A 12722-nucleotide genomic window follows, 5' to 3' on the forward strand; every position below is an offset into this window, starting at 1 on the left:
AAATAAAAACAGAATACAATGATTTGCAAATCCTCATCAACCTATATTCAATTGAATACACCACAAAGACAAGATATTTAATGTTCAAACTGATAGACTTTATTGTGTGGAATTCTTTCCCATTCTTGCTTGATGTACGACTTCAGTTGTTCAACAGCTCGGGGTCTCCGTTGTCATATTTTGCGCTTCATAATGCGCCACACATTTTCAGTGGGCGACAGGTCTGGACTGCAGGCAGGCCAGTCTAGTACCTGCACTCTTTTACTACGAAGCCACGGTGTTGTAACACGTGCAGAATGTGGCTTGGCATTGTCTTGCTGAAATAAGCAGGGATGTCCCTGAAAAAGACGTTGCTTGGATGGCAGTGTGTGTTGCGCCAAAACCTGAATGTACCTTTCAGCATTGATGGTGCCATCACAGATGTGTAATTTGCCCATGCCATGGGCACTAACACACCCCCATACGATCACAGATGCTGGCTTTCGAACTTTGTGTGGTAACAATCTGGATGGTCTTTTTCCTCTTTTCTCCGGATGGCACGACGTCCATGATGTCCACTTTGTGTCTATCTATTTCAAATGAGCTCGGGCCCAGAGAAGGCGGCGGTGTTTCTGGATGTTGTTGATGTTTGGCTTTCAACTTTGCATGGTAGAGTTTTAACTTGCACTTGTAGATGTAGCGACGAACTGTGTTAACTGACAGTGGTTTTCTGAAGTGTTCCTGAGCCCACGTGGTAAGATCCTTTACACAAAGATGTCAGTTTTTAATGCAGTGCCGCCTGAGGGATTGAAGGTCACGGGCATTCAATGTTGGTTTTCGACCTTGCTGCTTACGTGTAGAAAGTTCTCCAGATTCTCTGAATCTTCTGACTATGTTATGGACTGTAGATGATGGAATCCCTAAATTCCTTGCAATTGAACATTGTTCTTAAACTGTTGGACAATTTATTCATGCAGTTGTTCACAAAGTGGGTGATCCTCACCCCCATCTTTGCTTGTGAACGGCTGAGCTGTTTGGGGATGCTCCTTTTATATCCAATCATGACACTCACCTATTTCCAAGCAGGTGTTCTTTGAGTATTCATCAGCTTTCCCAGTCTTTTGTTGCCCCGTCCCAGCCTTTTTGAAACGTGTTGCAGGCATCCATTTCAAAATATTTGCACAAAAACAATAAAGTTTATCAGTTTATCACATTAAATATCTTGTCTTTGTGGTGTATTCTGTTGTGTGGGCCGCTGAAGAGGAGGTACTGCTGGCCCACCACCACCAGATGGCGCCCTGCTTGGAGTGCGGGCTTCAAGCATGAGAGGGCGCCGAAACCAGTGGAGTGACAGCTGTCACATCATCACCACCAGCTGTCACTCATCGACGTCAACCTCCATAAAAGCCGGACTGCAACTCCACCTCCCCGCCGAGAAATCAGCTACCTTGGAGGTAATTTCTCTGCTGAATTTAAACTGAATAATAGTCTGATCTCATTGCAGTCGTTTCCCTGTGACGTGTTCCTTATCTGCTGTATTGGCGTTTGGTGTGGACTGCGACGGCTTCGCCTCCCACCCCAACCAGATAAGTGGTTTTCACAGGAGCTGTCCGAGTGTGTTATTGGAGGTGGAGGTTCTCCCTCCTTACAGAACACAGACTGTTGGATTACTGAGTGTGCGTACTCACACTCACCTGTACTGTTTCTGTTCTCTGCCAACAGTACCAGGTCTGACAGCTGGAGACGGTTGTTAAGGATTTTATATATATATATATATGTTATCACTGTTAAACATTTGTACCTTCGTCTTCTTTCTTATGAAAACGGTGTTGTGCTGTTTGCACCTAACCCCGAGAATGTATGTGTTATTCAACCTTGTTTTAGCACTCTGGGGTCAATCTGAGCTGGGAATGAAGGGCTGGATGTACTTATTATTATAATATAACTTTGTTTTCGCAGCCTCTAACGACTGGGAGTAAGAGAACGTTTTGACTGTTGTGATGTGGTGCTTAGTGTGAAGGAGTGTGAAGGACAGGACACTTCAGGCAGATGCAGAACAGCTGATAACTGCAACAGACGAACGAGATGTGCTGACCTGTGTAAAGAAGTGTTCTTCCTTACAGCTGCACTTATTGACGTATGCGTTTATGTTACGGGAAGAAACTTGTCTTGCGTCATCACCCCCACCCTTAGGACAAGTTTTTGTTTATGTGATGAGGGCGTCTCTTAATAAAAAGAGTGGAAAAGCAGGCCAGACTTTAGTGTAGCCTTGGTGTACAGCCTGACTGCACTCCGCGCGTAAAATTTGACTTTCTGTCTCACTGGTGTTTCTTGACTCTGTTTGTCTTGTTAAAGGTTTTAAAAATGTTTGGAGGAGAAAATACCCAACAACGGTGACCACCTGGGGACCCAAGACTTGGCGGCTCCGGTGTTCTTCAGATCCGTTGGCGGTGAGGGCCGTGTGGGATCCGGCTCGGTTCTGGACGGGCGTCTCCTATCCTCAAGCCTGCCCACATGTCACCCAACGTAATTGACTGTAGTTCCAACTGGTTATTGTCTGTATTCCGTTGTGCACAATTTACAACATTAAATTGTTACTGTTTGGCTTATCCATTGCCCGTTCTTTTACGCCCCCTGTTGTGGGTCCGTGTTCCTACACTTTCACAACAGGATTTCTCGGCCAGCGTCATGGATCCTGAGGGGCATCAACCATCGCTTGAACAGCCAATGGAAGAGCGAGGTGCACAGGCGCCAGCAGGAGGCGTGTTAGGTGAGCTGCAGCACATCTTAACCGCTTTTACTTCTCGGTTGGACTTAGTTACTGAGCAGAGCGTTGTTCTCAATCGAAGGATGGAGGCTCTCACCGCCCAAGTGGAAGCGCAGGCTCAGGGCGCTGCTGCAGCACCTCCTCCTACTGACCGATTGCCAGAAACAGACGTTCCACTGGTCGTTCAACGAACCCCCCCACCTTCCCCTGAAGCATACATAAGCCCTCCGGAGCAGTACGGAGGCTGTGTGGAGACGTGCGCGGACTTCTTGATGCAGTGCTCGCTCGTCTTTTCACAGCGTCCCGTCATGTACGCGTCAGACGCTAGCCGGGTGGCTTACGTTATAAATTTGCTTCGAGGAGAGGCACGTGCCTGGGCTACGGCGCTCTGGGAGCAGAATTCATGGCTCCTAACGATTTACACTGAGTTTGTGAGGGAGTTCCGACAGGTGTTCGACCACCCTCATAGAGGCGAGACTACTTCAAGCGTGCTGCTGTTGATAAGACAGGGGTGTCGGAGCGCAGCGAAGTATGCAGTCGACTTCCGCATCGCGGCAGCGCGAGCCGGCTGGAATGCTGTTGCGCTCCGTGCTGCCTTTGTAAACGGACTGTCTCTGGTCCTTAAGGAGCACCTGGTGGCGAAGGACGAGCCGCGGGATTTAGACGGGCTTATCGACCTGGTTATACGGTTAGACAACCGATTAACAGAACACCGACGGGAGCGAGACAAAGGGCGTGGTCAGGCACAAGCCGTCCCTCTTCCCCCCGGGTCCGAAAGGGAGCCGTCTTCCCCACGCTCCACAGCCAGGGCACTCCACGTGACGACAGCTCCCCTGCTGACGTTGCTATGGAAAACGAGCAGGGCTAAAAGGTGATCAGATCAGAGACAAAGGAGGCTGATCCGTGGGGAGTGTTTCACTGCAGCTCAACCGAGCACATGCAGAAAACTGCCCCAAACGGTCAATACAGCAGCACCCGTCCTTAGAGACTGGGCTAAGGGTGGGTCATAATACTCACGTGGGGAGTACCCGACGATCTGCACGCATCCCAGTTACGATCCTGAGTGGGGATCTAACCCTTCACTCCCCAGCACTGGTGGACACGGGGTCGGAGGGGAATCTGCTGGATAGCAGATGGGCAAAGGAGGTTGGGCTCCCTCTAGTGGCCTTGCCGTCACCATTGTCGGTGCGGGCACTAGATGGCACCCTTCTTCCATTAATCACACACCAGACACAGCCATTGACATTGGTCGTGTCTGGAAATCACAGGGAGGAGATTGTGTTTTATGTAACACCTTCTACCTCCCGAGTGATTTTGGGTTTTCCATGGGTGTTAAAACACAATCCCCGGATTGATTGGTCGTCTGGGGTTGTGGTTCAGTGAAGTGAAACCTGCCACCGGGAGTGTTTAGGATCCTCGGTTCCACCCAGTGTGACAGCTAAGGAGGAGGTTTTAGTTACCCCCAATCTGGCGGCGGTGCCAGCCGAGTACCATGACCTTGCTGACGTCTTCAGCAAAGATCTGGCACTCACGCTGCCCCCGCACCGTCCGTACGATTGTGCCATTGATTTGATACCGGGCGCTGAGTACCCGTCCAGCAGGCTGTACAACCTCTCACGTCCGGAACGCGAATCAATGGAGACCTACATCCAGGACTCGTTAGCTGCCGGGTTGACCCGGAACTCCACCCCCCCGATGGGTGCTGGTTTCTTTTTTGTGGGCAAGAAGGACGGCAGACTCCGTCCATGCATTGATTACAGAGGGCTGAACGAGATCACGGTTCGCAACTGATACCCGTTACCTCTGTTGGATTCAGTGTTCACGCCCTTTCATGGAGCCCAAATTTTCACAAAATTGGATCTTAGAAATGCTTATCACCTGGTTCGGATCCGGGAGGGAGACGAGTGGAAGACGGCATTTAACACCCCGTTAGGTCACTTTGAGTACCTGGTCATGCCTTTCGGCCTCACCAACGTGCCCGCGACATTCCAAGCGTTGGTTAATGACGTCTTGCAGGACTTCCTGCATCGGTTTGTCTTCGTATATCTAGACGATATACTCATCTTTTCTCTGGATCCTGAGACCCATGTAAAGCATGTACGTCAGGTCCTACAGCGGTTGTTGGAGAACCGGCTGTTTGTGAAGGGCGAGAAGTGCGAGTTCCACCTCACTTCTTTGTCCTTCCTGGGGTTCATAATTTCCTCCAACTCCGTCGCCCCTGATCCGGCCAAGGTTGCGGTGGTGAGAGATTGGCCCCAACCAACAAACCGTAGGAAACTGCAACAGTTCCTCAGTTTTGCAAATTTCTACCGGAGGTTCATCAAGGGCTACAGTCAGGTAGTTAGCCCCCTGACAGCCCTGACCTCCACAAAAGTCCCCTTCACCTGGTCGGATCGGTGCGAAGCCGCGTTTAGGGAGTTGAAACGCCGGTTCTCGACTGCACCGGTTCTGGTGCAGCCCGATCCCAATCGCCAGTTTGTAGTTGAAGTGGACGCCTCTGACTCAGGGAGGAGCCGTGCTATCCCAGAGCGGGGAGTCCAACAAGGTTCTCCATCCATGTGCCTACTTTTCCCCGCAGGTTGACCCCGGCTGAAAGGAACTATGACGTCGGCAATCGGGAACTTCTTGCGGTGAAGGAGGCTCTTGAGGAGTGGAGACACCTGTTGGAGGGAGCATCGGTACCATTTACGGTTTTCACGGACCATCGGAACCTGGAGTACATTCGGACCGCCAGGCGTCTGAACCCCAGGCAAGCCCGCTGGTCACTGTTCTTCAGGCGTTTTTGACTTTCGGATCACATACCGCCCCGGACGAAGAACCAACGGTCTGACGCCCTGTCCTGGGTGCATGAAGAGGAGGTCAGGACCGAGCTGTCAGACCCGACGGAGACCATCATCCCCGAGTCCACTGTCGTGGCCACCCTCACCTGGGACGTGGAGAAGACCATCCGGGGAGGCCCTGACATGGAGCCCGGACCCGGGGACAGGTCCGAAGGACAAATTGTACGTCCCACCAGAGGCCAGGGCTGCGGTCCTTGACTTCTGTCACGGTTCCAAGCTCTCCTGTCCATCCAGGGGTGCGAAGGACCGTGGCAGTGGTCTGGCAGCGCTTCTGGTGGGCGTCTATGGAAGCCGATGTCCGGGAGTATGTCCAGGCCTGCACCACCTGTGCCAGGGGCAAAGCCGACCACCACAAGGCCCAAGGCCTCCTCCAGCCTCTGCCTGTGCCTCATCGCCCCTGGTCCCACATCGGCCTGGACTTTGTCATGGGCCGTCCCGCCGTCCCAGGGCAACACCACCATCCTCACGATAGTGGAACCGGTTCTCCAAGGCGACCCACTTCGTGGCCCTCCCGAAGCTCCCTACGGCCCAGGAGACAGCAGACCTCCTGGTCCACCACGTCGTGCGTCTGCATGGGATACCACGGACATCGTCTCAGACCGTGCCCTCAGTTCTCCTCTCAGTCTGGAGGAGTTTCGGCAGGGAACTGGGGGTCACCGTGAGTCTCTCGTCCGGGTATCACCCTCAGACAAACGGACAGGCAGAGCGGGCCCAACCAGGAGCTGGAGCAGGCCCTCCGTTGCATTACCTCCGCGCACCATCCGACGGCCTGGAGCGCCCATCTGGCCTGGATCGAGTACGCCCCAACCAGCCAAGTGTCGTCAGCCACCGGCCTCTCCCCGTTTGAGGAGTGTTTGGGGTACCAGCCCCCATTGTTCCGCTTGTGGAGGGAGAGGTCGGTGTGCCCTCGGTCCAGGCCCACCTCAGGAGGTGCCGCCGGGTGTAGCGGACCGCCCGTTCTGCCCTGTTGAAGGCCCGGACGAGGGCCAAGGCCCATGCAGACCGCCAGCGTTCCTCGGCCCCTGCATACCGGCCCGGGCAGGAGGTGTGGTTGTCAACAAAGGACATCCCACTTCAAGTGGACTCACAGAAACTCAAGGACAGGTATATCGGACCGTTTCCCATCCTCAGAGTCCTCAGCCCGGCCGCAGTGAAGCTTCAGCTGCCAGCTTCACTGCGGATCCATCCTGTCTTTCATGTGTCATGGATCAAGCCCTACCACACCTCACCACTCTGCACCCCTGGACCTGCACCGCCTCCTGCCCGGATCATCGACGAGGAGCCAGCATGGACCGTGCGTCAGCTCCTGGACGTCCGTCGTAAGGGTCGGGGGTTCCAGTATCTGGTGGACTGGGAGGGGTATGGCCCCGAGGAACGCTCCTGGGTGAAGAGGAGCTTCATCCTGGACCCGGCCCTCCTGGCCGACTTCTACGCCTGGCACCCGGACAAACCTGGTCGGTGCCAGGAGGCGCCCGTTGAGGGGGGGGGGTCCTGTTGTGTGGGCCGCTGAAGAGGAGGTACTGCTGGCCCACCACCACCAGATGGCGCCCTGCTTGGAGTGCGGGCTTCAAGCACGAGAGGGCGCCGAAACCAGTGGAGTGACAGCTGTCACATCATCACCACCAGCTGTCACTCATCGACGTCAACCTCCATAAAAGCCGGACTGCAACTCCACCTCCCCGCCGAGAAATCAGCTACGTTGGAGGTAATTTCTCTGCTGACCTCATTTGCAGCCGTTTCCCTGTGACGTGTTCCTTCTCTGCTGTATTGGCGTTTGGCGTGGACTGCGACGGCTTCGCCTCCCACCCCAACCAGATAAGTGGTTTTCACAGGAGCTGTCCGAGTGTGTTATTGGAGGTGGAGGTTCTCCCTCCTTACAGAACACAGACTTTGGGATTACTGAGTGTGCGTACTCACACTCACCTGTACTGTTTCTGTTCTCTGCCAGCAGTACCAGGTCTGACAGCTGGAGACGGTGACCACCTGGGGACCCAGGACTTGGCGGCTCCGGTGTTCTTCAGATCCGTTGGCGGTGAGGGTCGTGTGGGATCCGGCTCGGTTCTGGACGGGCGTCTCCTATCCTCAAGCCTGCTCACACGTCACCCAACGTAATTGACTGTAGTTCCAAACTGGTTATTGTCTGTATTCCGTTGTGCACAATTTACAACATTAAATTGTTACTGTTTGGCTTATCCATTGCCCGTTCTTTTACGCCCCCTGTTGTGGGTCCGTGTTCCTACACTTTCACAATAGTATTCAATTGAATATAGGTTGAAGAGGATTTGCAAATCATTGTATTCTGATTTTATTTACATTTTACACATCGTCCCAACTTCAATGGAATTAGGGTTGTATATTAACACCCCTCCTCCCCGACCCAGATTTTGTGATAAGCATGAAGATCAAAAGAATAATTGTGGTTTAAAACCTTAAAGGTTTTGATGAACAGATGAACGGCCTCTTAGGTGCAATAAAAAGCGTAGATCCGCAGGACCTGCCAGACTACGTCTCCACACCACCACGTTTTCCTCTCCCTCCGATGGCAAGGTAACGTCATCCTAAGGCCTCACTCTCACTGCCTTCAATGTGCTTACTGAGTCTGCGGGCTCGGTAAGCGCCGCAGCGGGCCACACACACTGTGGAAAAATCTGCAGCCCCGTAGGGTCTCAGTAACCACAGCCACAGAGCTCCATGGCCACGGAGAGAGGTTTATATCTTTTTAATGACTTGGATTCTCTGTGGGGCCCACATCCGTACCCCGCAACGGTAACACCAGAGGCAGTGTGAGTGAAGGATAAGGGGAGAAGACTCTGATGCCATTATTTATCTTTTGATTGCTCACATTACTGGAATTATTGGATAACTACATTCCTTGTTTGGGGAAAATTGTTGCTTTGTGGGGACCCCTAAACAATGTCCAATTACAATCAAATTTGGCACAGATCTTTGATTTTATTAGTGGAACAAGAGCAACATGTGGCCCCAAAGATTTGGTAACATTTGACATTTTGAACAGGTCTGTTGGACTGGTTTTATTGATCATTGGTCAGGGGTTGTTTGGATGGTTTTATTGGTTGTCGGGCTGGTTGTTGGACTGGTTTTATTGATCACTGGTCCGGGGTTGTTTGGATGGTTTTATTGGTTGTCGGGCTGGTTGTTGGACTGATTTTATTGATCATTGGTCAGGGGTTGTTTGGATGGTTTTATTGGTTGTGTATAATAAAAATGTTATTGTGCTGTTTTGCACCTGTCTTAAAGTAATGCTGAGAATGTACTTGTTATTCAACTTTGTTTTAGCATGCTGGGGTCAGTCTGAACTGGGAGTGAAGAGCTGGATGTACTTGTTATTATTACACAACTTTGTTTTTGTAGCCACTAACGACTGGGAGTGAAGAGATGTTTTTGCAAGAGGAAAGAACTTTCAGATGCCTGTTGATTAAAGGAATTATGTGCGCCAGAGAGGTTGAGTTGGCCACTCACCCTCCCTTCGCGGACACACTAGAAAAGAGGGAGCAGAACCATGCTTCAATAGAGTCTGCTGCGGGTTAACGTACGAACGCCCAGCCGGTTGACAGGCGCACTCTGCTGAAGGTGTTGGCTCTCCACCTTAAAGGCGTCACGGTAAGAGAGAAAAATGCGCTGCAACCACTTGTGTTTGATGTAACTGCTTTTGTGGGGAATAAATATACGCCTTTTTATTCTAGCAAAATGCAGTCTGTGTGATCATTTCTGTGTGCCGATCTGACCGAACCTTGTGTTTCAAAACATTTTTGGCGTTGTCGGCAGGATACGGTTACGCTCAGACTACACATAGAAATGTCTTGCTTTAGATTGGGAAAGAGAGATGCGGAGGTGGCATCTCAGCAGGAAGAAGTGGTCCCGGGGTGGGATGGGATCACTTTTAAGGAAATAGGCCAGCTTCTATGGCGACGTGGGGGACGCCCTGGGCCGTGGACTGGAGCGATTCCCACCGCGACTCCGCCAGTTTTATGTGAAATGTTAAAACGGGTGGAGGTTAAAGAGAAAGCTCCGTTGGGAGGTATTCATGAAATGATGTGGATTTGTGCGGAAGCTTGGAAAGAGCGAGTTTTAATGCTAGATACAGTTCGCTCATCAGAATGTGTTAAGTCACAAAAAGTGACAAAATTGGAGCAACAAGTAAAGCAATTGGAAATTCAGGTTAAAGAACTGGAGGATCATCTAACAACTGCTAAACAGTTGTTAGGAAAATCAGTGACATATATATCAAAAGCTACCAGAGCTAGGAGAAATAAGCAGCCACGTAATGTAAATACCAAACAGGTATGTTCATATGTAGCCGGGATGCCCCAGGATTGGGATCCTGATTGCTGGGATGGTGATATTTGGGGGGATGAGGGGGAAGATGAAGGCGGGTACGTCCAACGTCTCCAGTCTCATGGTGTCTACATTGATAACCAGTGACCGGGTAAAACATGTAGCAAAATTAGTACAGCAAGCATCAGCACACCACTGGTGGGACATTTTCTCAGGAATGTCTATTACTGCCAGAAACACCTTAGTGCCCCCTTTGATAGTGTTAGTAATAACAATATGTGTTATGACTTTTTGTAATATTTTACGGTTAAGACGGGAAGTGGAATGGGTAATATTTCAACGAATGTGATGAAATTGACACTGTTATTGTTTGGAACAGGTATAATCAAGACTATATTACTCAAAATTTTGTTTGTGAATCACTAGAAGAAATGTGGGAAATGCTATGGCAGGACATAATCGTTGGAATAGGCTGGAGCCCAGCCTTACCTGAATCTGTTAGTGGTTACATAAATTGACTGGTGCAAAACACCAAGAGTGGAATGTATAATAAAAATGTTATTGTGCTGTTTTGCACCTGTCTTAAAGTAACCCTGAGAATGTACTTGTTATTCAACTTTGTTTTAGCATGCTGGGGTCAGTCTGAACTGGGAGTGAAGAGCTGGATGTACTTGTTATTATTACACAACTTTGTTTTTGTAGCCACTAACGACTGGGAGTGAAGAGATGTTTTTGCAAGAGGAAAGAACTTTCAGATGCCTGTTGATTAAAGGAATTATGTGCGCCAGAGAGGTTGAGTTGGCCACTCACCCTCCCTTCGCGGACACAGTAGAAAAGAGGGAGCAGAACCATGCTTCAATAGAGTCTGCTGCGGGTTAACGTACGAACGCCCAGCCGGTTGACAGGCGCACTCTGCTGAAGGTGTTGGCTCTCCACCTTAAAGGCGTCACGGTAAGAGAGAAAAATGCGCTGCAACCACTTGTGTTTGATGTAACTGCTTTTGTGGGGAATAAATATACGCCTTTTTATTCTAGCAAAATGCAGTCTGTGTGATCATTTCTGTGTGCCGATCTGACCGAACCTTGTGTTTCAAAACAGGTTGTCGGGCTGGTTGTTGGACTGGTTTTATTGATCATTGGTCAGGGGTTGTTTGGATGGTTTTATTGGTTGTCGGGCTGGTTGTTGGACTGGTTTTATTGATCACTGGTCAGGGGTTGTTTGGATGGTTTTATTGGTTGTCGGGCTGGTTGTTGGACTGGTTTTATTGATCATTGGTCAGGGGTTGTTTGGATGGTTTTATTGGTTGTCGGGCTGGTTGTTGGACTGGTTTTATTGATCATTGGTCAGGGGTTGTTTGGATGGTTTTATTGGTTGTCGGGCTGGTTGTTGGACTGGTTTTATTGATCATTGGTCAGGGGTTGTTTGGATGGTTTTATTGGTTGTCGGGCTGGTTGTTGGACTGGTTTTATTGATCATTGGTCAGGGGTTGTTTCGATGGTTTTATTGGTTGTCGGGCTGGTTGTTGGACTGGTTTTATTGATCATTGGTCAGGGGTTGTTTGGATGGTTTTATTGGTTGTCGGGCTGGTTGTTGGACTGGTTTTATTGATCATTGGTCAGGGGTTGTTTGGATGGTTTTATTGGTTGTCGGGCTGGTTGTTGGACTGGTTTTATTGATCATTGGTCAGGGGTTGTTTGGATGGTTTTATTGGTTGTCGGGCTGGTTGTTGGACTGGTTTTATTGATCATTGGTCAGGGGTTGTTTGGATGGTTTTATTGGTTGTCGTGCTCTTTTTAGGCTGGATTTGAGTGGCTGTTTAGTCAGCGGTGTGCGGGGAGGTGTGGTGTGTCTCCATACAGACCTGGCAACCCTGGCTCTGCTCTGACTCACCTGGAGTCCTGCACTGACTGGAGACAGGATGATGTAATTGTCTCCATTTGATGATGTCACAGATGTGCCTTTGAGTGTGGTGGTATGAGAAGAAAAGTCCAGCAGATCCTCTTCTTCCTCCCCCTGCTCTTCTTCTTCTCTGACATCCGTCTTATCCCTCCACAATGACCTCAGCACCCCCAAACTTGACCTGAGCCTTGAGTGCTGACCACTTTGGTGAACATCTTTGTTGCGGCGATGATGTGGATGAAGCTTCCTGACTGTCTGCACACACAAAGAGGAAAAGAGACCAAGTCCAGAATGAGTTAATCTGTCTTTAGCACAAAGACTTGAAGTAAGGTGAAACTGCCTTTTTATCTTGGACTTGACTGGAAGCAGCTTCAGGTTATCAGCTACTCCCAGTCAAGTCTGAGATTCAGGAGTTGTCCATGTGCTCTTTGTTTTCCATGGCTTCGTTAAAATGCCTTCCTGTGTGCAGCCAGTGTACATCTGAGCTCCACGAAGTCCAAAGCAGCTGGATGTCTTGGATTTGAAATAAACCATATTCCACAGAAATAATGAGAGAACATTTTAAAAATGAGAAATGGAAGTGTTGTTTTGTCAAACATTAGATGGTCTATGTCACTTCTAGTGTTACATCTATGACTCTAAGTGAAGCAGTGCTAGCTTAGCATAACCACACGGTTACCATGTTGCCTGCAGGTGGGCGGATCATCCAATGACAGCTGGACTTGACCTCAGGTAACCCTCGCCATACCACAAGCACAATTTGACTTGGACAAGCCCTGAAAGGACAGACACACACGGAACAGAAAAATCAAAAATATTAACGGATTTAAATTGGAATCAGCTTCAACAAAAACTCTAAAGCAAGTCAACCAGTAGCCCCATCCACCTGCCGGATGGTTGACGGAGGCTTTTAAAGTACAGACAGAAGTACACATCAATCC

At 50.0% G+C, this 12722-nt stretch overlaps 1 protein-coding gene across 1 annotated transcript in view; it reads right to left on the reverse strand.

Moving 5' to 3' along the window:
* Window positions 1-12722, reverse strand: part of LOC117510027 (regulator of G-protein signaling 3-like) — a 137690-nt gene that overhangs the window by 106159 nt on the left and 18809 nt on the right. The window contains exons 4-5 of the mRNA XM_034169632.1: window positions 12461-12557; window positions 11773-12036 (exon numbers count right to left, since the gene is read on the reverse strand). Coding sequence (XP_034025523.1) covers window positions 11773-12036; window positions 12461-12557 — 361 coding nt within the window. The remainder of the gene's footprint in view (window positions 1-11772; window positions 12037-12460; window positions 12558-12722) is intronic.

This window comes from Thalassophryne amazonica, chromosome 5 (assembly GCF_902500255.1).
Source record: "Thalassophryne amazonica chromosome 5, fThaAma1.1, whole genome shotgun sequence".
Lineage (NCBI taxonomy): Eukaryota > Metazoa > Chordata > Actinopteri > Batrachoidiformes > Batrachoididae > Thalassophryne > Thalassophryne amazonica.